We start from the raw sequence: 22,097 nt of genomic DNA on the forward strand, positions 1-22,097 counted from the left end.
GCACTGGTCCTCCTTCTCTGCTTGGGAATCTTGTCTCTGGTGGCAGCTGCACACTTTCTCAACTGCAGCCTCCCTTCTCTGTGTCTCTGTAGCCTCAGCCTTGGCCACATGGTTGGTTTCTGCCTACGCACGCCTTGCTTGCTCTCATAACCGTCAGCACAACTCTAAGAGGTGGGTGTTGTCATTAGCCCCATTTTACTGGTGAGGAGTGACGCTCAGAGCAGTAAGGGACTTGCTTCAAGTCACAGAATTATCTTAGGAGCTGGGATTCGAACTCGAGCTGACTGACATCAGAGTCCTTATCTTTTGCTCAAAACATGTTTGAAATTCTTAATAACGAGATTCTTAATAACGCTGCACTAGACCCTCGGGGGTGGGATGATAAAAAAGTTCTTGTCATTTTTGGGTAGGGCACAGTCTACGCATGGCAGTGCCGAGGGTTGAGTCCTGTGGCAGGGAGTGTGCAAAATGCATCGGAGTGTCATGGGCTTATGGAAGGAGATCTTGTTCTTAGAAGGGCTCAGGTAGGGGGAAGTCGAGAGTGGGGAGGAACCCGATGGGCAGCGAGAACACAGGAACTAGCCACCACGTGTCAGAGGCCTAGGAATGTGTAGGCGAGAGTCAGGAGGTTGTACTATGAGGCTGGAGTCAGATTTTGAAGCTCTGTGCTGGGAAGTCTAGTCTCAACCTTGAAGACAATAGACTAACGAGATTCTTGAAGCAGGGAAGCACCATGATTAGGTTTCTGTTTCAGAAAGATTCTCTTCCGAGAATGGATGAGTGGGTGGAGACAGATGGTGGAAAGGCTGGTTAGGACGATGATGGTGGCGATCCACGGGAGTCACTCCGCGGGCCTGTGGCAGAAGAGTGGATGAACTGGACGTGGCAGAGTTTGGTGGGTGACAGACATGAAGTCTAAGGGGCAGGAGGAATTCAGGGAGACTCAGACATGGAGCCTTCTGGGTCTGTGTCTCATTCTTCCGGTGTTGTTAGAGGTCAGCCTTTCATTTTGTGTGTATATGAAAAAAATATATAGATATTTTTGGTGAGAACATTTAAGTTCTACTCTATTAGCAAATTTCAATGACATAATAGAGTGTTATCAACCGTATCAGCCTTTTACAGGGAAACTGACTTTTGGAAACAGCCAGAACTCCAACAGGGTGAAAAAGTCAGGGTAATGAAGTTAAGTAATGTATTTTTGTTTTACATTTACTAAAAAAAGTAGAAGAACTTCACAACTGATACCAAAAATAAGGAAAGGGCAATATATTTAAATTCAGAACAAGATAGTTTTCAAGGTAAATTTTTAGGAGGAGATGATTCTTAAGGGTGAATTTAAAATGTTTTGAAGAGTAGTATTATTTTACTAGGATATAGTCTCTTAAGTATTAAGAAAAACTTTAGGGTGTGGCTCAGTCAGTTAGGCGCCAATGCTTGATTCTGGCTCAGGTCATGATCTCAGGGTCATGACACTGAGCCCTACCCCGGGCTCTACGCTCAGTGCGGAGTCTGCTTGACATTCTTTCTCCCTCTCCCTCTGCCCCTCCCACCCCTCTGTCTCTCAAATAAATAAATTAATCTTAAAAAAAAAAGAAAGAAAAGAAAAACTTTAGGGAAAAAGGAGTATTTAACAACATATACCAGAGTTTAAGCACTACATACTGTCATTATTCATCAAAATTACATTGAAATTTGGTTTCAAGATGAAAAAGATCTGTCACAGAAAACAATCTGTTATCAAGTTTTTTTTTTTTAAATTTACAGCTGGTATATGGTGTTTTCACTCATAAAATGGAACTAGATACCATATTTACAATTCTTAGTCATCTGATCTGACAGAAGCCTTTTCCAGGGCATCTGTGCTCAAACCTTAGTGTACTTGTTAAAATGGCGATCGTTAGGACCCAACTCAGAGATCTAACTCATGAAGCCCGTGAGGACCTGAAGCCAGCCTTCTTTACAGTGGCCCCCAGAGGATTCATAAGCACTCTGAGACACAGACTGAGAACTGTTGACCCAGGAAAAATGAACAGGCAGGAAGAATTGTGCAGTCTTCCCATTTCTGTGTGGAAAACAATCCCTACCCATTCCAGGCTGCTGACAGAAAACATGTGTCATAGGCAAGTCAACAGCTTGGCCTCCTTCTTTATCCAAGTTCCATGTCAGAGAGCAGATGGCAAATTTACTACTTTTGAATATATTCCCGAAAATCACCATGAGCAAGAGATTTGCCTTTTTACAGCAAAAACAGGCACACAGGTCCAACAGTACCCATATACAGCGGAAAGAAAATACTAGGAAGAGAGTGCTCTGTGAGGGGGAAGGCACTGGGAGGCAGTACTCACAGAGTTCGGAGGCTAAGCAACTGCTGGAAAGTGTCAACTTTAATTTCATAGATTTCATTATGTCGCAGGTCTCTGAAACGACAGAGTTCCAAAGATTGATTTCAAAGTCACTGGTTTCAAAGATTAGTCTTCAGAGATCTTGTACAGAGGGATTACCTGCCCTCAATCAAAGGAACACATGAAGTGTGACTACCAAGTGACTGATGAAAAATTTTTTGTTTTGCTTAAAGAAGAACATTCCAATTTATATACTGGAGTGTTGCCTCTCTTTTGAAGCAACAAGTTCCTCTGGGTGGGCGTAAGACTGTATTCCGAATGCCAGCCTCGTTCAGTCACCTGGCTCTGCCTTCCGAGCCCTTCTAGAATTCTTTGAGGTGTTCAAGAGTGTCAAATCCTTACCTTTTAAAAACAGATTTGCCTTTCTTTTTCTCTCTTAATCGCCCAAAGGCATTCAAAGAAAAACGAAGTGGGAAAAAATAGATGGTTAATATCGTTTTGATCAAAACCAAAGTATGACTTTAAAGCAGTAAGACTCATGTTTTGTGGAGGCAATTTTAAGAAAGGAATGTTCAAATGTTTCCTGCCTAAGTGTCATCAACGGCATCTCGAATATGAAGAACATGGCACCTCCTCTAAGGATGGCTGCTGTGAAACAAACACCCGACAAAGTCCCTCCCATATTTACAAGTAACACCCCTCATTGGATATGTAAGTTTAGAAAAATCCCAAAGCTCCAATAGCACTGAAGTTCTATTACAACACCAAGTTTGGGGTGGAAAAAGCACAATAAATGCTTTAGTGGCATTACAGTGCCTGGTAAAATAATATTATCTATGTTTTCCAGCTCAATAGCCATCCTACACAGTCACACTTTGTGTGTATGAGAAGGGAAAGCACCAAATGTCTCCCCAGTGAACCACGGGGGCAAGCAAACCAGTGACCCCTGGAAATGTGAGTTTTGGCTCTTGCTTTTTGTTAAGTGACTTAGAGACTCTGATAGACATACATTTTCTGAAGCTTTTGGCAGACTGAAAAACTGGGTAAATCTTCCAGCAGGTTGTAAGATAGATCTCTGGAAAACAGAAGGTACAAAAGGGAAAAATCTGTTACATATTAATCCTGAGGAAACATGCTTTGCTCTCCTTTCCCCTCCAAGATGATATATCTCCCAAAGGCAGACTCTGAATGTTTCCCCAGCCCTGACATGGAGCAGGTAGTCACAGGCATTATTGGATTAAGCATAGATCCAAACATTTACTGAAATGTAGCTGTTGTACTTCTTTAATTGATTTAAATAATTTACTTAGTGAATTTATTTATATTTTGTTAGTGATGATCTACAATGTCCTAGCTATTATCTTACTGAAATGAGTACAAATGAAATTAAATAATTGTGCCTCTCTAAGAGCTGCTATATCTCTACAGCTAAGAGAATCATTGTTGGTTCTTTTCTAATCAACTAAAAAAAAAAAAAACAACAACAACTCAAAACATAGCACTAACTTTGAAATCAATCACTGCAAGGGGGAAAAAAAAATCTAAGAAAGTCTTCAGCCAAAACTCAACAAATTACAGAATAACAAAAACATCTGGATATATTTATAGTATAATATAACTAATCTAAAACAAGCCATGGTAATTTGCAGAAAGCTTAAAAAAAGAAAGCTGGTAGATAAAGTAACATAGATACTTAAAAAAAAATCTTGTCTCATGTTTAAAAAGTTATCAGCTAATCAACTAACAACACACTTTCATGCCTGATTCTAATTCTTAAAACCAGATCGCTACTATGCAACTGGAAAATCCATACTGTTTTCTAAGAGGCTTTTAAATTATTTTGTTCTTGTCATTGAGCACTCCATTCTACATTTTTTGAATGAATGGAATTTATACAGAAAGACAGTTCATTTACTACACATACATAATGCAGATGAAGGTGTTTGTAAACACAAATTTGTAGTTTATACTAGAGGTTTGAAAGACTAAACCAAACCAAACCAAACCAAAAATGAAAAAACCCCAAACCATACTGGTTTGGGCAGAAACACCTGGGCACAAATATAGCTGGTCAACAAAATGGCGTAAATTTTTTAAAAAGAGTGAATGTGAGAAAATGGACATACATATCGTCACAGCTGATAAGAATTTGGTTCACTTGTTCTCACAGACTGCAAGGGGACAAATCCTTCTGTGCACCTCTTAGTAGAAGATACAGAACACCTTCGACACAAAGACACAGGGTCACTTGTGCCTACTTTCTCCCTAGTGATTTTCATGGCTAACATTCATCAAGCACTTCTTAAATACAGATACCATGTTTACAGCTTTCCCTAAATTATTTCATTGAATGCTTGTGGTCACCTTATGAGGAAGACACTGATTATCACCATACAGTGTGCAATAATTCTCTTCAGATCACCAGCTACTTAGTGGGGAGAGACACACACAGTCCAGTAATTCCCATGGAGATGAAGAACCTGGGGCACAATTTCAACAGTGAAGTTTCCCCATGTAACAGGCACTCCGTGGATGATTCAGTCAAAGGGGGGGTGGGGAGCTCACAGATCTCTGCATCCGAACATGAAGTAGATCGTAGTAGAGCTTGGCACTCCAAGTTCTACTCTCAACTTCAACTGATTCTTCATCTTGGTTGATACGCTGGCCAAACATTATGCCTTTTTTCAGTTCTCTCCTTAAAGGAGAAGATACTCATTCTGCTGAACTGGCAGGGTGTCGTGAAGAACAAATCGAAGTTAGAGGTTGAAGGGCTTTGAAACTGACAAGCTCCTGTGGTTAATGTATCTGTGTTCTTTCAGACCTTTCAAGTTTCAAATGGAGAAAAGAAGAGCTTGAAGAAAGAATAATGGTCCAAGGGAAGTGAGAAAGAAGTTGATAAGAGCTAACACCGCCTGAGAGTTTACAGTGTTCCAGGTGCTTGTATAAGCATTTGACATGTAGTAACTCACTTAATCCTCATGACGATCCTCTGGAGGAAGTGGCTGTATCTCTATTTTATAGATTGGGAGATGGAGCCTCAGAGGGGATAAATAACTTGCTCAAGGTACCTTGCTGGTATATAGGGAGACTGGATTTGAACCAGAAACACAGACCCCCAGAGCCTTTGCTCTTAACCAATTTGCCAGTCAGCCTCCATTTATGCAGTTCTAGCTCTGGCTGGTTTACCATTTTCCATGTCACATATTGGAGACAGATGCAGTTTAAATACTGGCTTCTTATGTACTGATTACAGCATGTGAAATCCTAGTCATGTCATCAAGCCAGTTTCCTCGAAGAATGAAGATAATTACACCTGGGCATGGTAGGTGGAATTCTAAGATGGCGCTCAAGATTGCCACTGCCTGGTATACACGTACTTTCTCACGGTTACTGCCTGTATTTGAATTTGGACTCTGCTACTTTCTTGCAGTGTGATTTCGACAAATGTACTTCACTTCCCTAATTCTCAGTTTTCTCATCTGTATCCACACCTCAGAGGGCGATGTGGAGTGAAGAAGAGACTTACTCCATATTCCCCCCCTCTACGCATGAATGATTGACTCCAAGGCTGTCACGGGGTGTTCGTACAACCCCATATACTGAACAACTGAAGTCTGAAGTGACCAGGGCGCTGGGGATGGGAGGAAGCGGAATCATTGTGGCAGACATTCCCATCCTTCCACTTAACATTTGTAGTGCTGCTTGTAGTTCTGCTATGAGGTGAAGCCTGTGGTGAAATTATAGGCTGACACAGACAGACAACTGACACAGATGTCTCCCATGAGAGAAGGGGAACCGGAGCCATGGCCGGAGACTAAGGGTTCATTCATTAAGTTTCCACAATGCATGAGAGGACGATACTAGGGTTGGGAGTTGAGGGAGCATGCTGCAAATGGAAGGTCAAAACGAGGCTCTGCCCTTCAAATCCCTATAAACTACTTTTCAGAAAGGGAAAGGCAGAGGAAAAAAAAAGCTCCAAGTCACTAGAATTCACATATGCAAGCATTTTAACCACTAGTTGGAAACATTACAACATGGCACCCACCAACTATACCAGAAGAAGGGTCACCTTTGTCAAGATCTGTATGGGTCTGATAACTTAATTTTTTATTTTGGCATCCATATTGGGTTTTTGATTCATTACGTAATTTTTTTCTGCTCTGCAAAGCCTTGAGGGGGGAAACGAAGTTATCTAGGCTTGTTCAGATCCCTTTTCTGACAGGAAACGTGTGCCAGTTGAAACTCTAACGGGAGACTGATTGGACCTTGGGAACAAAGGGTGCGCCGCCACCATTACCAGGGTCACATCAGAGAGCCACTTCCCCGGCCCACGGGGGCGAGGGAGCACCGACCTTTTGTAGCCCTACAAGGAAAAAACTTTCTCCCCTTTTCAAGGATTATTGAAAGAATGCCTGCCATTTCGCTCCTAAATGGAAGTTGCCTGTTTACACAACGTCACTGCCTTCCTGATACGCACAGCACTTGCAGATTAGGTAACTGATCACAGGCGGTTTGAGGAAGAGATGAGATCTGGGCTCCAGTTAAAGTCCTGTTGAAATACAAACCAGACAAAATTCTTTTATTCAGGCATCATACAGTGACATATTTTTATTCACTGGCTTTAAGATTGGTCAGGCTTCAAGGGCAGTGCCTGTTCTGGGCAAAATCAAGAGCCTATTCAAGTACTTACAGACTCTCCAGGCTCGCAGTTCCAGTTAAATCAGGAAATACAGTTATTTGTGAGGCACCATTCAGAGTCCTAGAAGGAGGGGTACATGAGTACTACTGGAAGAAGATTCCAGAAAGGGTCATTTTAGTGCCATTTTCAAAGCACTGTAACTTAAAACATTCATTTGGTTTTTATAGTACCCCTGCAAGGGGAAAGGGATCTGTAAGAGAAAAACCTACAGCGTCCTTAGTTCAGGTAAATGTTGAAAAGCAGATCTTCCAACAAGCTGGATGGGGTTGTCATAGAAATGTCTGAAAAAAATCCAAACACCAATGTCTTAGTATAAAAGTTCAAGGACAAATAAATACTGTTCAAAATTCTAACAAATATATTAAATGTATGTAATCTTGATTGTACTATATTGTATAACATTCCCGATTACTTGGTAAAACACAAAAGAAATGTTTTGACTCCTGAGGAGACTTTTTTTAAAAAAAGATTTTATTTATTTTTTTGTGAGAGAGAGAGAGAGAGAGAGAGAGAGTGGGGGTGGAGGGATGGCAGGCAGAGGGAGAAGCAGGCTCCTCACTGAGCAAGGATCCCAACATGGGACTTCATCCCAGGACCGTGGGATCCTGACCTGAGCCAAAGGCAGACGCCTAACCAACTGAGCCACCCAGGTGCCCCAGGAGGAGACTTCCGGTAAGAAATCCATACTATATACAAATGAAAAATTTTTTGATGCTAGGCAGATATAAGTGACAGACACTAAGGAGAAAAGCAAGTGAACAGATTGTAGGTATACCCAAAAAGCTTCCTCTGCCTCCAACATCTGTGGCATATCCATCAAGTGGCAAAAAGGTAATTCAAGGTCCTGGCAATTGCATCATTAAATAAATAAAGAAAGATGAAGTTCTACAGGTACACATGAAGGTTAGATCTTTGTGTCAAATCTTATCATAACATACATGAAGGACTCTTCCAATTATTTGAGAGGAAATTTGCTATTCTGCTTTTTTGGTAACATTAGATTTCTTAAAAAAGTCAAATACTGCTTTAAATGATGAGGCATTATTAGAACTTAAATATTTTGTTTTATAGAGGTTTTCAATGGAATGGTATCTGAACTGTCTGGTCAATGAAGCCCTACAAATAGCTCTTAGTGGAGAAGACATCCCGGTTCACTGAAATTCAACAAATATTTATTGGTGTTCCTGCACTCAAAGTATGAGACTAGGTACTGTGGGAATTCATAGACTGAGTCATTAAGGAAGCCATCATTACGATCTCCTACATGCCTGACATTATGCTAGATTCTGGGAGTTTGAGGGAGATGGATACAATGTTCCCACCCTAAAGAAGCTTGGACTCAATTGGGATAGAACAAGTAACAGCCCAAGACTTTCTAGTTGATAAAGCTCTTTCACGTAAGCAGCTCAATGGATCCACTCAACAACTTGAAAAGCTCCACAGCTTTTAAATTTTAAATTATCCACAGCACAGATACTTAGATACATTTATCTCATTTTTGGGGAGGAAAGTAAGGCTCTGATACTTTGGTAAATTCAGTACCTCCCAGAGCTGTACTTTTCTAATTTGTTAAACTGGGATAATAAATCTGAGTTGTAGGTTTCATGTACAAATTAAAAGAGCTCATGCTTGTGTAACATCTGGCTGGGACCTGGATTAGATCCATCTCCCAACAAACCTAAGTCCCCTTCTGTCCTCCTGTCCTCTTCCCTTGGATTAGAACATTGATAAGAGAAAGAGCTAAAGCTAGAATATAGGTCTTATGATTAAAAAATGGAGTTTTTATCATAATATCACACTGTCCCTTATCTATGTCATATGCTTGTATATATATATATATATATATATATATATATATATATATGTAATGTGTTCACATACATATATGTACATATGTACACTGGGAAGATAGGAATGCCCATGCCTGTGTATGTAAGTTTCACAAATAAAGAGTTACAGGGCTCTCAGGAAGGAGTTTTCTTGTGAGATCAAGAAAAACTTCATGTCATGTCATTGGAAACGGGCCCTGGGAGACAGAATTTCAATAAGCATCGTGAAAGATGGACTTGTAGGAGCAAAGGCAATACAAAGTTTTGTTCTATGAATACAGCTTAGTCAATCTGGTTTATGGCATCAGGTGACCGAGGAGAGCTATGGAAAACTGTCAGGAGATGAGGTGAGAGGCAACCCTGCATCTCTGTATGTTCCACAGCAGGATGTTGACGAGTTGGATGTTCTGCCTCCATCCTCCAGTGACGGGGGGAGGCAGGGGATGAGGCTTCCTTTGGCAGGAATGCTGAGGCAGTGGCTAGCAGAGGCTGGTGGCAGTGGGCTTGAGAAGCAGTTACTAGGATGGGGACCACAGAGGGAGAAATGGAGGCTGGGTGGCCAGTGGGACAGGGGAAGCATTCACAGAAGCTGGGAACTGGGGATCTGTCAGGGGGTGGCAGTGACTGACAGGCAGAAGCAAGAAGAGGAGAGTTTCAGGGAGCAAATAGTGAATAGCAATAAAATACTGGATAGAAGCACCAATAAATTTTGGGGGCTGTTAGTCCTTTCTCAAGTGGTATTAGCATATCAAAAGAGTGATTAAAAAAAAAAAAAAAGAAAACAAAACCAACCCCAGTCTTGTGGCTCTAAGGAAAAAGAAGCAAAGGCAAAGCAATTTGCTAACTTTTAGTATGTAAATACTCTCTAATGAGGCCTAATGTTTATTGGCAATAAACTTTAAAACCCTTAGTTTGCCAACATACTGTCAATCTATTTCAGAAAGGATGAATGGTATTTTTTTTTTTTTCAGTTGTCAGGGCTGATTGGGATTCCAGCTCATTTGTGATACTACTACATGGTTCCAGAAAGCCTCTTAATCAAGTTGGCACAGGATGAATATCTGCCAAGAAACGCCCCCAGGGTCAAGTTTAACAGTTGTCCTTACTCTCCTGCAGATTCCAGACCCCTCCTGCAAGACCCCAGGCCAGTACTGTTCTCCCAGTCTGCCAGGTCTTTTATCGAAGAACCATCCTAACACCTGTTTTCATCTTCCTGTGCATCTCCATGGGATTGATTTTCTGTTTGTGCTAAATGTGAGACATATAACTCATTAATTATATGCCTTAGTTGTAACTCTATTGTGCGCTTTTAGGGTATATAAACCCTCACATACATCTTTTTAGAATACAAGCATCTTTCTAGAATTACAACTGAGCTTGTAATTATGTAAATGTGACTCAATGCTTGGGCTTGATAACAAACAGATACAGAAACCTCACATAAAACGGTAAACCCCCCAATCGCCCACCATCAATGGAGTTGATTGCTGTAAAGGACTCCTATTTGATTATAATAATTTATAGGGGCACCTGGGTGGTGCAGTCGGTTCAGCGTCTGACTCTTAGAATCAGCTCAGGTCCTGATCGCAGGGTCTTGAGATCAAGCCCTGCATCAGGCTCTGCACTCAGTGCGGAGTCTGCCCGAGTTCCCTTCTCTCTCTTCCTTTGCCCATCCACCCCTGCGTACATGCTCTCTCTCTCTCTCTCACTGAAATAAATAAATCTTAAAAAAAAAAAATAATTTCTATTTCTAGTATACCTGGGTTCAAGTTCTGAGTGACTGTGACTTTGACAATGATTCTCTAAAAAATCAGTTTTATTCCTTAGAAAATAGAGATAGGCAAAAGTATGTCACAAGAGTACTGTGAAGTGAGACAAGGTCTCTGAAGATATGAAGCATGAGGCAATGCACACCTGTAGGTTCTAGAAAAAAAAGAATCTTTTATGTCATTTCAGCATTCAGCTGAAAGCTGGCAAAACATCTCCATATATGATTCTCTGTAAAGAATCTTAAATTGACAAAGACAAAACTTGGGAATCTACAGGGCATTCATTTTATTATATTTAAAAGTGCAATACATATTGTATCTCAGGATGGAAAAATCAAAAAGAACTATGGCCACTTACATTGTAATAAGGGAAGGATTGCCTACAAATGCTTTCTCAGGTATTGACTTGATATTGTTGCTGTGAAATCCTCTAGAAAGAGAGGGAAACGTTTTTAAAGGAAAATAACCTATAGGGTAACATTATGTAGTAGTACTCCCCTCCTGTGGCAGTGATCAACATCTTTGATAGCTAGAGGGTAAGATTAAATTCCTCTATGCGTTTTTGAAGCTCACGTGCTCTCTAGGAGAAAAAGAAATCATAAGCTGGCCTCTTGAAAGAGGAGTAAAGAAATGGAAAAATAACAGTCGTGCTTTACGGAAGCTTACAATCTGATGTTATAAAAAAAAATCCATCTGTTAATATCCAATAGAACACCACTGTATAACATCTGGACACAGAGGAAACCATCTTTGGAGAGAGGATTATGGTCACTCCTCCTGACCCCATTTGAAGCGAGGAGAAGAGAAAATTGACTTAAGCTGCTGTAAAGGAGAGATTTACGTAATCCCCTTAGGAGGACAAGATTGCCTGAGCTGAAGGAAGGTACTCAGTGAATCTGTAATAATAAACTGATCCCCCTCTGCCGGTGCTAACATTGTCTGAGTGGCAGAATGGGTCCCATGTGGGTCGGCAGCTGGATGAAGCGCCTTAGCTCTGCCGGACCATAGACCGTGAGGATTTCCCAGCTAAGCCACATGTGGGGGCTCCTGAGGGAGAACCCTCCTCAGGTCTTTTGCTTCCAAACAAGCCCTGTTGTCAACCTTCTTTAGCTGTGTGTGTCTCATTTCTCCTGGCTCTATGTTTATTTTCCTTTCCGATTCTTGGAACACTTCTTACATACGTCATTCATATTTTTAGGTACAAAGAAAAGCTAATTGAATTATAGTATATAAAAGACAATGGATGCAACCCAAGAGCTGGAAGTCAGCTTTACTTTAGTACAATTGTGGGTTTTAAAAAATTAAATATGATGCACAAAGTATTTAAAGAATAAGAAATGATGTGCATGAAAACATCTAGCACGGTACGAGGCACATGCATTTTATTTCTCTAGTCCTAGACTTACACAACCTAGGAAAGTTTGTTCTTCAAAATGCTCAGCAAGTAAAGGAATTCTGTGACAATTCTCTATAAATGTATGAAGTGTGTAGATGTTGGGGGGAATATAGCTTAGGAAAGGAGTATGATTCAGAGAACTATGAAAATGTTTTAAAATATACATATTTTAGAGAAATCCATTCTAAATTTAAAAAAGATTATCTAATGTTTGTTGGTGACAGAATAAATTAAAATATATTTAGCCATTATTTATACAAACTTTTAAAATTTTCCAGGCGGTTGTACCATGTACAATAGTCAAACATATTTTAAAGTGACTTCACGAAGAAGAGAGTTCTATTAAATTTGTCCTAAATACTTACAGTTCTTTGAGGTTGGAGAGGGTCCTGATGGCAGTGGGGAATTCATCAAGATTATTATAATTTAAATCTCTGAAAAGAAGTAAATAGTATTTTCAGTTTTTCATTTAAAAATTCCTATATATTATATTTACAGAGAAAATTAACATCCTATTCCAATGGGCCAGGATCACCGATCAAAATTCTTCCTCCTTCTTTTCATGGAGAGAGATTTCTAGGTTTGCTGACCACCATTATTCCACCAGTATCTGCGTTAACCTGGTCATTAGACTGCTTATGGGAAATGTCAGAGTCAAGTCTCAATGGCACTGAGGTATTTAAAAACACGGAGGGGGGACACAGAGCCATGTTAATGTCCAAGTAGGAGAGACACTTGGCTAGGTTGTTGGTGGCTTGACCATGTAACTCTTCATCTGAACCTGGCTCAACATGTGGTCGGCTGGCGAGTCGGCGTTCTTCTTGGCTCCTGAATCACATCCCCTCTCTTGTCCCCACCTTCACACTCTGATGTCTCCCCCTGCTCTTCAGAGTCTCGCCTGAGAGGGGGTCTTGGAGAGTTGCTTTATCCCTGACTCCTGCAGTGTGCCTGCGATTCTCCCAGCCTGAGCTCCAAGATGACGGCCTGCTTCTGGAGAGGCGTGTGTGGTACAGGGTTCCCTCAGGAAGGGCCTCGGGTCTAGAATTTCTTCAGGGTCACAAATTATGATTCAGACCAGGAGTAGGCTTTCCTCGGTCTGTGAGGCAAAGCTCTACATTATCCTTCATGCCCAGAGATGGCATGGCCGAACAATTTCAACTCATTAATTTCTCTATCTGTTATGACACAAATGGCTTTTCAATTCCATTACTCACACTAACTCCACCTTATAGCTACAACTTTGCATGAAAAAGTAATGGCCTCCTAATCTCAGGGAATGGCAGATTTCCCAGATGACGCAGAAAAACCTTTTTGGTCAGGCAATCCGATGTGGTTAGATCTTCCTCTATGGAGAAGAATTGCTTTTTAATTTTAAGAGAGATAATTTGACTGAGTTAAACATGAATCAAGATTCCTACTTGTCTGGCACAGACCATCCTTAAGCTATACTGCAGGCAGGAAACTCATGTCTTTTGTGGACATAAATCTTCTTCCTGTTTGTAAATCTCTCCAGATGCTCTGTTTTGATTAAACAGAGGATTGGGTCCTTATAAATTACTTGGGTTTCCAGTGAGGGAAAGGAAGAGGTTGGGAGTAACCAATTTACTGATCCTCTGTAGCCCTGGGCAAAGTGAGGGAAGGTTGGGGGACAATAAGACTCACATGAATTTGCCCTGAAACTTTTGACTCTACAGTATTTCCATGAAATCCTGGGTTCTCATCTCAGATGTGGGAAAAAAAGAAAGAAAGAAAGACTATTTGCGGAAATACCCTTCAAAGCCAATACTGTTTTTTGTTCCTCTTGTGTTGGAAAGGACTGGAAGGTGCTTTCCATTACTAAGATCTCGAGCCCAGCCCTGTGTAGATAAGAGAGAAGTTCTAATTCTTCCAAGCACCTCATAAGAATGCTTTGCCTATGCCATTAAGTTGACTTCAAAGTCCTGCCTGGAGAAATTCGTCTTTGACATCTCCTCCTAAGTATGATGCCTCCCTTCTATGAGGAAACAGAGTGACTTAAGTAACCCAGGAAGGAGAGCTGGGAGCACTCACTGACTTGAGCCACCAGCCACGGACAGTCGGTCAGGAAATCCTCACACCCAGACCTGATCAGAAGCTAAACAGTACAAATGCTAAGCTCCAGATGCAAAGGCCTAATGGAGCTCCAAGGCCATAGGAGATTTGGTCTCTCCTTCTGCAGAGCACCCCCCCCCCCACCCCGCTGCAAATTCAGTGGCCCTGTGTGGCTTATTGTACTTGAGTATTTAAAATATGGGGGCTCGGGGGGCCCAGCAGGAACCAGCACCTCTCCTCCAGAACACTCAGGACCCCCACTGCCGGTCACCTCACCCTCAGTCTACCCCTCTCACTCATCCAGGGCAGTGAAGAGCGGCTCCTCCCCTGAAAGGGCTGGGGCCTGGTCATGGGGTGGGGGCGGGGGTTGGGGGTGGTGTGCGGAGAACTTGAGAGCTCTTCTCATCATGGCTCTGGGAAAGGCTCTAGGCAGTCAGCAGGCTGGACTCGATTTTTATTATAGGTACCAGTTCAGACCTGAGCTTTTTTTTTTTTTTTTTTTTTTTTTTTTTTTTTTTTTTTTATTTTTTTTTTTAAAGATTTTATTTATTTATTTGACAGAGAGAGAGAGAGATCACAAGTAGGCAGAGAGGCAGACAGAGAGAGGAGGAAGCAGGCTCCCTGTGGAGCAGAGAGCCCGATGCGGGGCTCGATCCCAGGACCCTGAGACCACGACCTGAGCCGAAGGCAGCGGCTTAATCCACTGAGCCACCCAGGCGCCCCCAGACCTGAGCTTTTGACCCATTTTTTAGAAGTCGCATATGCTGGAAACACGGATTTCAGAGTCAAACTAGAGAAGAAGCAAATCCCAGGTATCCTACTCATGTTGGTAAAATAACTTCAACCCAACTACGGCTTACAGCGGGACATTGATGGTTGCTCTCATAGGATGGGTATAGGAGTAATAAACCACATATGCCGAATGGACCAGTATTTAGATAAACATGTACCCAGTAAATGGTAATTATTATTACTTTTTAGTTTTTTGAATCACTTTGTTGTTGCTAATGGGATACCTGTTCATCTCCGATTGGAGAGTGAAGCATTTGCCTGGTCCCTATCCTTTCAATGGGCGGGGGGGGGGGGGGGGGGGGGGGGGGGGGGGGGCGCAGGAGGGGAGGGCATCAGACTAGACTCATGAATAGTGAGCCTGAGTGACAGATTAGAATTGATCCCTGACCCAGAGTACACATTCCTAAGCAAACAGTCGCTGCTCAGTAGAGAACATCTCATTTAGCTTATAATGATTCTAATTTACCACTCTTGTTAGATTAAAATAAAATCTCAGTTTTATTAGCTGTGTGTGTGTGTGTGTGTGTGTGTGTGTTTAAGATAAAGCCATTGTAAATATCTGTTTAAAGCTCAGGCAATTAACCAAACCAAACAGCAAGTTTGACTATTTTGATTCCTTCAGAATACTCATGAAAACACTGAAAAAAGGGAAACAAATAAAAGGTCAACTCACAAAGTCTCTAGGCTGTGGAGCCCATCAAAGCATTTCTTTCCCAGGGAGTGAATTCTATTGTTATGGAGATGCCTGCAGGAGAACATTACAGACACAGTCATGAAGGCACGCTGCTCCTGGAAACTTAGGCACAGCATTCTAATTGCTTAAATCCAAAGAAACTTAGAGAAAAGAATGCACTAATTGTATATAAGAAATGTTTTGTTTAACTTTTTTTTTTTCCAAGGCTAACTGACCCATCCATTCTTACCATAGATCCTATACTATAGAATTGAATAGTCAGAGACGGTTTTACTTTTAGGGTTTGAGATACCAGGGAGTGTATAATAATATAGGCAATGTGACTGATAAAAGTAAATTCAGGTTGTTAACATGGCTTTTGGCTGTAGGGGGTTAAGCAGAGATTCTGGCCATCAGTGACAAATGAAGGATGGAGGAAAGGTCCTAGTGTACTACACATATTTTCTATTAAAGCTGCTGGCTTACAATGGCTCCATTCCCAGGGCAGGACCACAGGTTGACAGGCAACAACAATTTTAGCCACAGAGAAGAGTGATCAGATTTTTTTTGGCTGCCCCAGGAGATTAGTTATCTTGACATAGTATTAACGTGTATAATTATCATCTTTGGCTGAATGGTAAGTCAGTTAAGTCAGGGCCCATGGGAACAGCTGTGCACATAACTGAAAACTGGACCAAGTCCCAAGGGATTTTTGGAAAATGAGCATAAGGAGAAGAGGGTGAAGACGAACAGGTGGATCTCTGTCAATCCATTCCCTCAGGTGGAGGAAAAATTAATGCATACACCCAGCTTCCGGTGGGTCAGTGGCATCATCTTTGTATCTGCGAGTCAGTATAGAAATTTGTCAACATCACCCGAAACTTCTTATTCTTTAGACTAGTTTTGTGTGTTTTTTCAAAAATTTTAATTAATTAATTAATTAATTTTTTTGAGAGAGCATGAGCGTGAGTGATGGGGGAGGAGAAGAGGGGCAAGGAGAAGGGTGGGGGAAAGAATCCCAAGCAGATTCTGTACAGAGCATTGAGTGCCGACCCGGGCCTGGGGCTTGATCCCACAACCCTGAGATCACGACCTGAGCTGAAACCAAGAGTTGGCCACCCAACCGACGGAGCCACCCAGGCACTGCAATGAAGGTGTTTATTCTAATAAATCTATGTTGGTTTCATGGGAGATCTTGGTGACATTTATTGACGATCTTGTACATGCGGCACATGGGGGGAAGGGGATTGAGGGGAAACTAAAAAGATGGACAAGATGTTGGCCAGCCCTCAAGGAAGATAAACTGTAACACGAGAGAGAGACAGGAAATCAAGAAAACTGTAATAACTGAAGGCAGTGGTGGGCCTGTGGGAGGGCCTGGAGCAAAGGGAGCAACAGAGCAGAAGCCTTCCTCAGAGTTCCTCTGCAAACCGACCTTCCGGCCTTTCAAGCAGGGGCTCTCTTCCTTTATCCGCCTTGGTTGACTGTTATATTATACACGTGGGGCACATAGTTACAGCCTTAAAGGAGACCGATTATGTTTCAAACTATTTCTTGAGAATCATTTTGTTTTACTTCAAATAATGAAATCTCCGACCCATTGGGAAAAAAGCCACACGAATGCACAGGTCCCAGTCAATGGTTTGTCCTTACATCTCCTCCCTCGGTAGGGGTTCAAAAAAAAATTTATTAAGTAATAAGAAGAGCATATTTAAGTTCGACCTGAATTATAAATTATTACCAGAAATAAGGAATTTTTATTCGCTGGACTAACTTTGTCCAAATTTATTTATTTGAGTCACTGGACTAACTTTGTACAGTCTGGCGATTGCCTGAAAAATACACGTGGGCTTCCCTGAGACAGAGGTCATAGTTAATCTTGGAGTGCCTCTCAGTGCTTGGCACTTAGCAGATGCTTGCTGAACTCAGCTGAATTCTACACTTGTGAGTCATTTGGGGGAGAAGCCCAGGGGTTTTTCCTCTCTGAAAATGTCCCCATTCAAGGCTTGAAGAGCCGGCACTTGTAGCAAGTGTAAAAAGAGAGAGAGAAAGAAAATCAATAAAACTTACAGAACTACCAAGCTGGAGAGGTTTCCAAAGGCATAGTCTGGTATGTGGTGTATTTTGTTCAGGGCCAAGGTCATGGCCTGCAGCGCTGATAAACTTCTGAAGGCTTGGACAGGGATTTCTGTCAAGGCGTTGTCATCCAGCCACAAGTGCCTCAGGGAGTGCAGGCCGCTGAAACAGCTGGGGGGAACGTAGCTGATGTGGTTGGCATCCAGACGCCTGGGGAAGCAAACAAGCAAGGATGGTAAAGGGGGCAAAGCCCCAGCAGAAGATCAGCCTTGCAGGAAAACTCTCAGTGTACTGATGAGCAGGTAGGAAACAGGGCTCAGGGCCCTCAGGATGCCCCGGCGTCTGGAACATTCTGCTCTCCTGGGAGGTTTTCCTCCCTTGTGAGTTGAACCATGGCTTCTTAGGTCCAGTTGGCCATTAAAATTCCACGGAGCTATGATTCCCTTCCGCTTGTGGGTAACACTCCTCCATGCACAGAAGAGACCTCCCCGGAGGTCTGAAGCCTCAGCGTGATGATGTTCAGTTTTCCTCTCTGACACCCTTTCTCTTCCCCCTCACCCCAATCCAAATACATGCTTTTGCTTTCTTTTGCCTTTTTTTTTTTTTTAAGATTCTATTTATTTATTTATTTATTTGAGAGAGGGATGGAGAGAGAGAGCACAAGCACGGGGAGGGGCAGAGGGAGAGGGACAAGCAGTCATCCCCCGCAAAGCCCCCATCGCCCACCGAGGTCTGCATCAGTCACGGGGCTCCATCCCAGGACCCTGAGATCATGACCTGAGCCAAAGGCAGATGCTTAACCGACTGAGCCACCCAGGCCCCCCCTCCCGCCCCCCCATGCTTTCTCTGGACTGTTCTGAACCTACAAAACCTATTATTCTACCAACTGGCTCCCTGAGCTCTGGGAAAAGATCTTGGTGTTGGAAAGGAACTGAGTCATTTTTTTTTTTTAAAGATTTTATTTATTTATTTGAGAGAGAGATCACAGGTAGATAGAGAGGCAGGCTGAGAGAGAGAGAGGGAAGCAGGCTCCCCGCCGAGCAGAGAGCCCGATGCGGGACTCGATCCCAGGACCTGAGATCATGACCTGAGCCGAAGGCAGCGGCTTAACCCACTGAGCCACCCAGGCGCCCCGAACTGAGTCATTTTTAACCGCTGATAGAGATCCACCTCAGGGAGAGGAGAGGCAGCCCCTCCCCTTTTCTCAGTCCAGTGCTGATAGAAAGCCTAAAAATTGCCAGCTTTCTTGCTCATCCAACCATTTGCATTGGGCAGATAATTTGTTTCTCCTGACATTTTAAACGAACAATAAAATCAGCAGTGTTCCTGGCGTTTGCTCCATATGTGTGTGTGTGTGTGTGTGTGTGTGTGTGTATGTATATGTACATATATATTTTTTTCTTTTTTTTTTAGGTGCGGAAATACATCTAAATATAGGTGTGGGTAATGAGCTGTTGCAATTTCAGAGCCAGCAGAGGGAGCGCAATGCATTTATGTCGCCCCTGTCCAACAGAAGCAGCAGCTGCAGTGAGGATGCTGGAACAAAATTTTCTTAGTGGAAACTGCAGTTTTCGGTAAGGTGCATAAATGACAGAACCACCAGCACCCAGCTATACTTCCAATGGCCCTCGCTCACTTTTGCAATCAGTTCTCAAGGCTCGGGCATTTGTTTGCGTTTTCAAAGCTAGGATTAAAAAAAGAAAGAAGAGTCGCATTTTAAGCGTCCATGTATTAGGAAGGATTAGAAAATCACGAGTGGATCTTGAAAAATGTTTTAGGAAGCACTGAAGACTAAACAGGCCCAGGAAGTGCACCGGGCCATGCAATAATCCCTTTCCAAGCAAATTTAAACAATTTAGAAATAGACTTCTCTGTGGCAGGAAGCTAATCTCTTTGGAAAGCAGCTTTCTCACTTTTGGTCACAATACGTCACTTCACTTGTTCCTTGGCTCCTGTTTCTATTGACTGAATGGAGACAAGTGATGCCTTCGCGGCCCCAGACCAGGTTTTGATAATAACTGAGATAAGGTCACCTGGAATGAATTTTAAGAGTTTGGTGTCAGAGCCCACTCACAACTAAATTTCCAGGTCAGAGGCGCCTGGGTGGCTCAGTGGGTTGTCTCTGACTTCTGCTCAGGTCATGATCTCAGGGTCCTGGGATCAAGTCCACACCAGCTCCTTGCTCAGCGGGGAGCCTGCCTCGCCCTCTCTTTTTGCCCCTCCCCCTGCTTGTGTGCTCTCTCTCTTTGACAAATAAATAAAATATTAAAAAAACAAAAACAGTTTTCTGGTTAAGATAAAGAAAATTAAAAAAATAAATTCCAGTAGGGCAATGATGATTGTAGGCAGCAGAAACACAGATTCCAAATATCTAAAGGTCTCATCAATAAACAGAACCGGAAATGTTTAGGCAAACTCAGGACTGCCTCTTCCCCCTTGTTCTGGTGACAACATGCTTGGCCAGGTTCCCATAAGGTATAACTTCATCAGGGGTGAGGAGGTGATGGTTTTCCTCTGACTGGAAGTGAAGTATGTATGTAAACTCTCCTTAATGACCGCACTGATTAAAGAATGAAGACTTTATTTAAATAATACAAACTTCCCTGTTTTCGGTGACATATTGTCTGATTATTGCCAGTTGGTTCTGTAATAACAAGTGGCTTCTAAGAGTCCTGAAGGTGACTCATCTTAAGTTGGGTACACATGTTGGGGTAGATTTACAGTAAAGGCTCTCTCAGCCCTGAGTGGGAGGCTTGTCTTCTTCTATACTTAAGTTCCCGCTGATGTCACTGCTGGGTCTTGAAGTGACCTTGGTCTCAGTTTTCAATGTTAATAAACCATTTCTCAGGATAAATGAATTTATGAAAAAAGTAATTTATGATTTATGATTTTGGAATCACTTTTCTTCCCCCAGGAAAGAAGAATGTAATTTGCTCTCCACACTGTAATCTTAGGGCAATTCACTGTCTGAAATGAAATGAATAAGACAGGGCAATTCAGCCCAGTTCTATCGCTTCCTATCCTGATACTCCCAAACCCCACACTTGGGTATCCTGAGTGCAGCATTAAAATGTGTCTTTGCCTCAATAGTTCCTTCATCTAAGAAGCTCCCAATAAAGCGTACTTCTTCTAAAATGCAGTATCCTTCAGGCCATGTCCACCTGCATCAGTGGTCCAAACCTAATTCAGAGAGCAGTATATTGTTCACACTCAGAGGCATTATCTGATTTATTCCTAACAGAAGATCGGAAGGCAACACGGGAGTATGGAGTTAATCACCCAGCCGCTCATACAGGTGGTTCCCACAGAACAAGGTTAAGACTGTGGACAAAGCAGCTGGCAGGGGACAAGTTGTGCCTATTCAGTGAGTAAACAAAGAGCTCATATTATGTCAATCCGGTCCTTGGGGGCAGCTGGGCATTTTCTATTCATATGCTTGGAAAACGCAATGTTTAAGTAGGGGTGTGTAAGAAAAACATCACTACAGAGTACACCAAAAACACAGAAAAGTGCGGGTCTAGAATATTATCAGGAACAACAAAAATAACTGGGTTATAGGGCTCCACTTTTTAAGGGTTTCTTTGTTATCATTTCTTTTCCATGCCAAGTCACAAAGGGTGTAAGGGTGTGCGTGTGTGTGTGTGTGTGTGTGTGTGTAGGCAGTTTAGAATCTGCATCAGTGCAGACATCTGGGATGAGAAATCTCAGGTCCAATACTCAGTATACAGTAGCTGTGTGACTATGGCCAAGTCAACAGACGTCAGACTTCCCACCTGTAAAATGGGAGTAATACCTCTCTATTTTATAAACTTGCTTTACAATTAAAGGAATGAATACAACCAACTATAAATCACCTTCATGGTTTTACATTATTATTACTTGAGGCTGGTTAACAGTTTGTATTTTTGTTTTTTTGACCATGAAAACCATTTAGGAAAAAAAAAAAAAAAAGAGTTAAACTCAAACATTGCCTGAGTCAAAACTTGGTTAAAAGGAGTACCGAGTTGTCGGTCAATTTCGGCTCTGAAAAATGCTACTTCTTTCATCCCTCACAACGGGAATAACCAAGAGGTGTCTGCAATCAGACTGACTAGAAGTCACCCTTTCAGCCTCCAGCATCACAACTACATGTGTGTGCGGGCGTGCGTGTCCGTAATCCAAAGGCAAAGGAGAAGCAGTGACATGGGATAGAGAGCACCTTCTCAGAGACAATTCCTTCCGGTAATCTTGGCATTTAAGTATCTAACCTTAATGTCACAGAGGTAGCACAAAGCCTACGCACTGTTAGCGGCAGCAAAATAAAGCACTTACAATGGGAGAGGCCCCCTCGTCTTTTAGACAAATAAAACCTCTTAATTATGATCTTGAAAAGAGTTCTGAAAAGTAATTACTATATGGGACATGGCACCCATCTTATATTCCTTCTGTTACTTGTAATTTATAACAAA

The 22,097-nt window shown here is 42.2% G+C and overlaps 1 protein-coding gene across 4 annotated transcripts in view; it reads right to left on the reverse strand.

Annotated features, from left to right (window-relative positions):
• Positions 1-22,097, reverse strand: part of LGR5 (leucine rich repeat containing G protein-coupled receptor 5) — a 137,894-nt gene that overhangs the window by 20,303 nt on the left and 95,494 nt on the right. For 3 of the 4 annotated variants that reach the window (XR_006819738.1, XM_046013452.1, XM_046013451.1), the window contains exons 5-13: positions 17,644-17,859; positions 15,574-15,645; positions 12,404-12,472; positions 11,001-11,072; positions 7,254-7,325; positions 7,036-7,104; positions 6,823-6,894; positions 3,355-3,420; positions 2,349-2,420 (exon numbers count right to left, since the gene is read on the reverse strand). Coding sequence is in view for 3 of the 4 variants with exons in the window: in XM_046013452.1 (XP_045869408.1) it covers positions 2,349-2,420; positions 3,355-3,420; positions 6,823-6,894; positions 7,036-7,104; positions 7,254-7,325; positions 11,001-11,072; positions 12,404-12,472; positions 15,574-15,645; positions 17,644-17,859 (780 nt within the window). In the remaining variant the exon portion in view is untranslated. The remainder of the gene's footprint in view (positions 1-2,348; positions 2,421-3,354; positions 3,421-6,822; positions 6,895-7,035; positions 7,105-7,253; positions 7,326-11,000; positions 11,073-12,403; positions 12,473-15,573; positions 15,646-17,643; positions 17,860-22,097) is intronic. The other variant, XM_046013450.1, reaches the window with a different exon arrangement.

This window comes from Meles meles, chromosome 7 (assembly GCF_922984935.1).
Source record: "Meles meles chromosome 7, mMelMel3.1 paternal haplotype, whole genome shotgun sequence".
NCBI lineage: Eukaryota > Metazoa > Chordata > Mammalia > Carnivora > Mustelidae > Meles > Meles meles.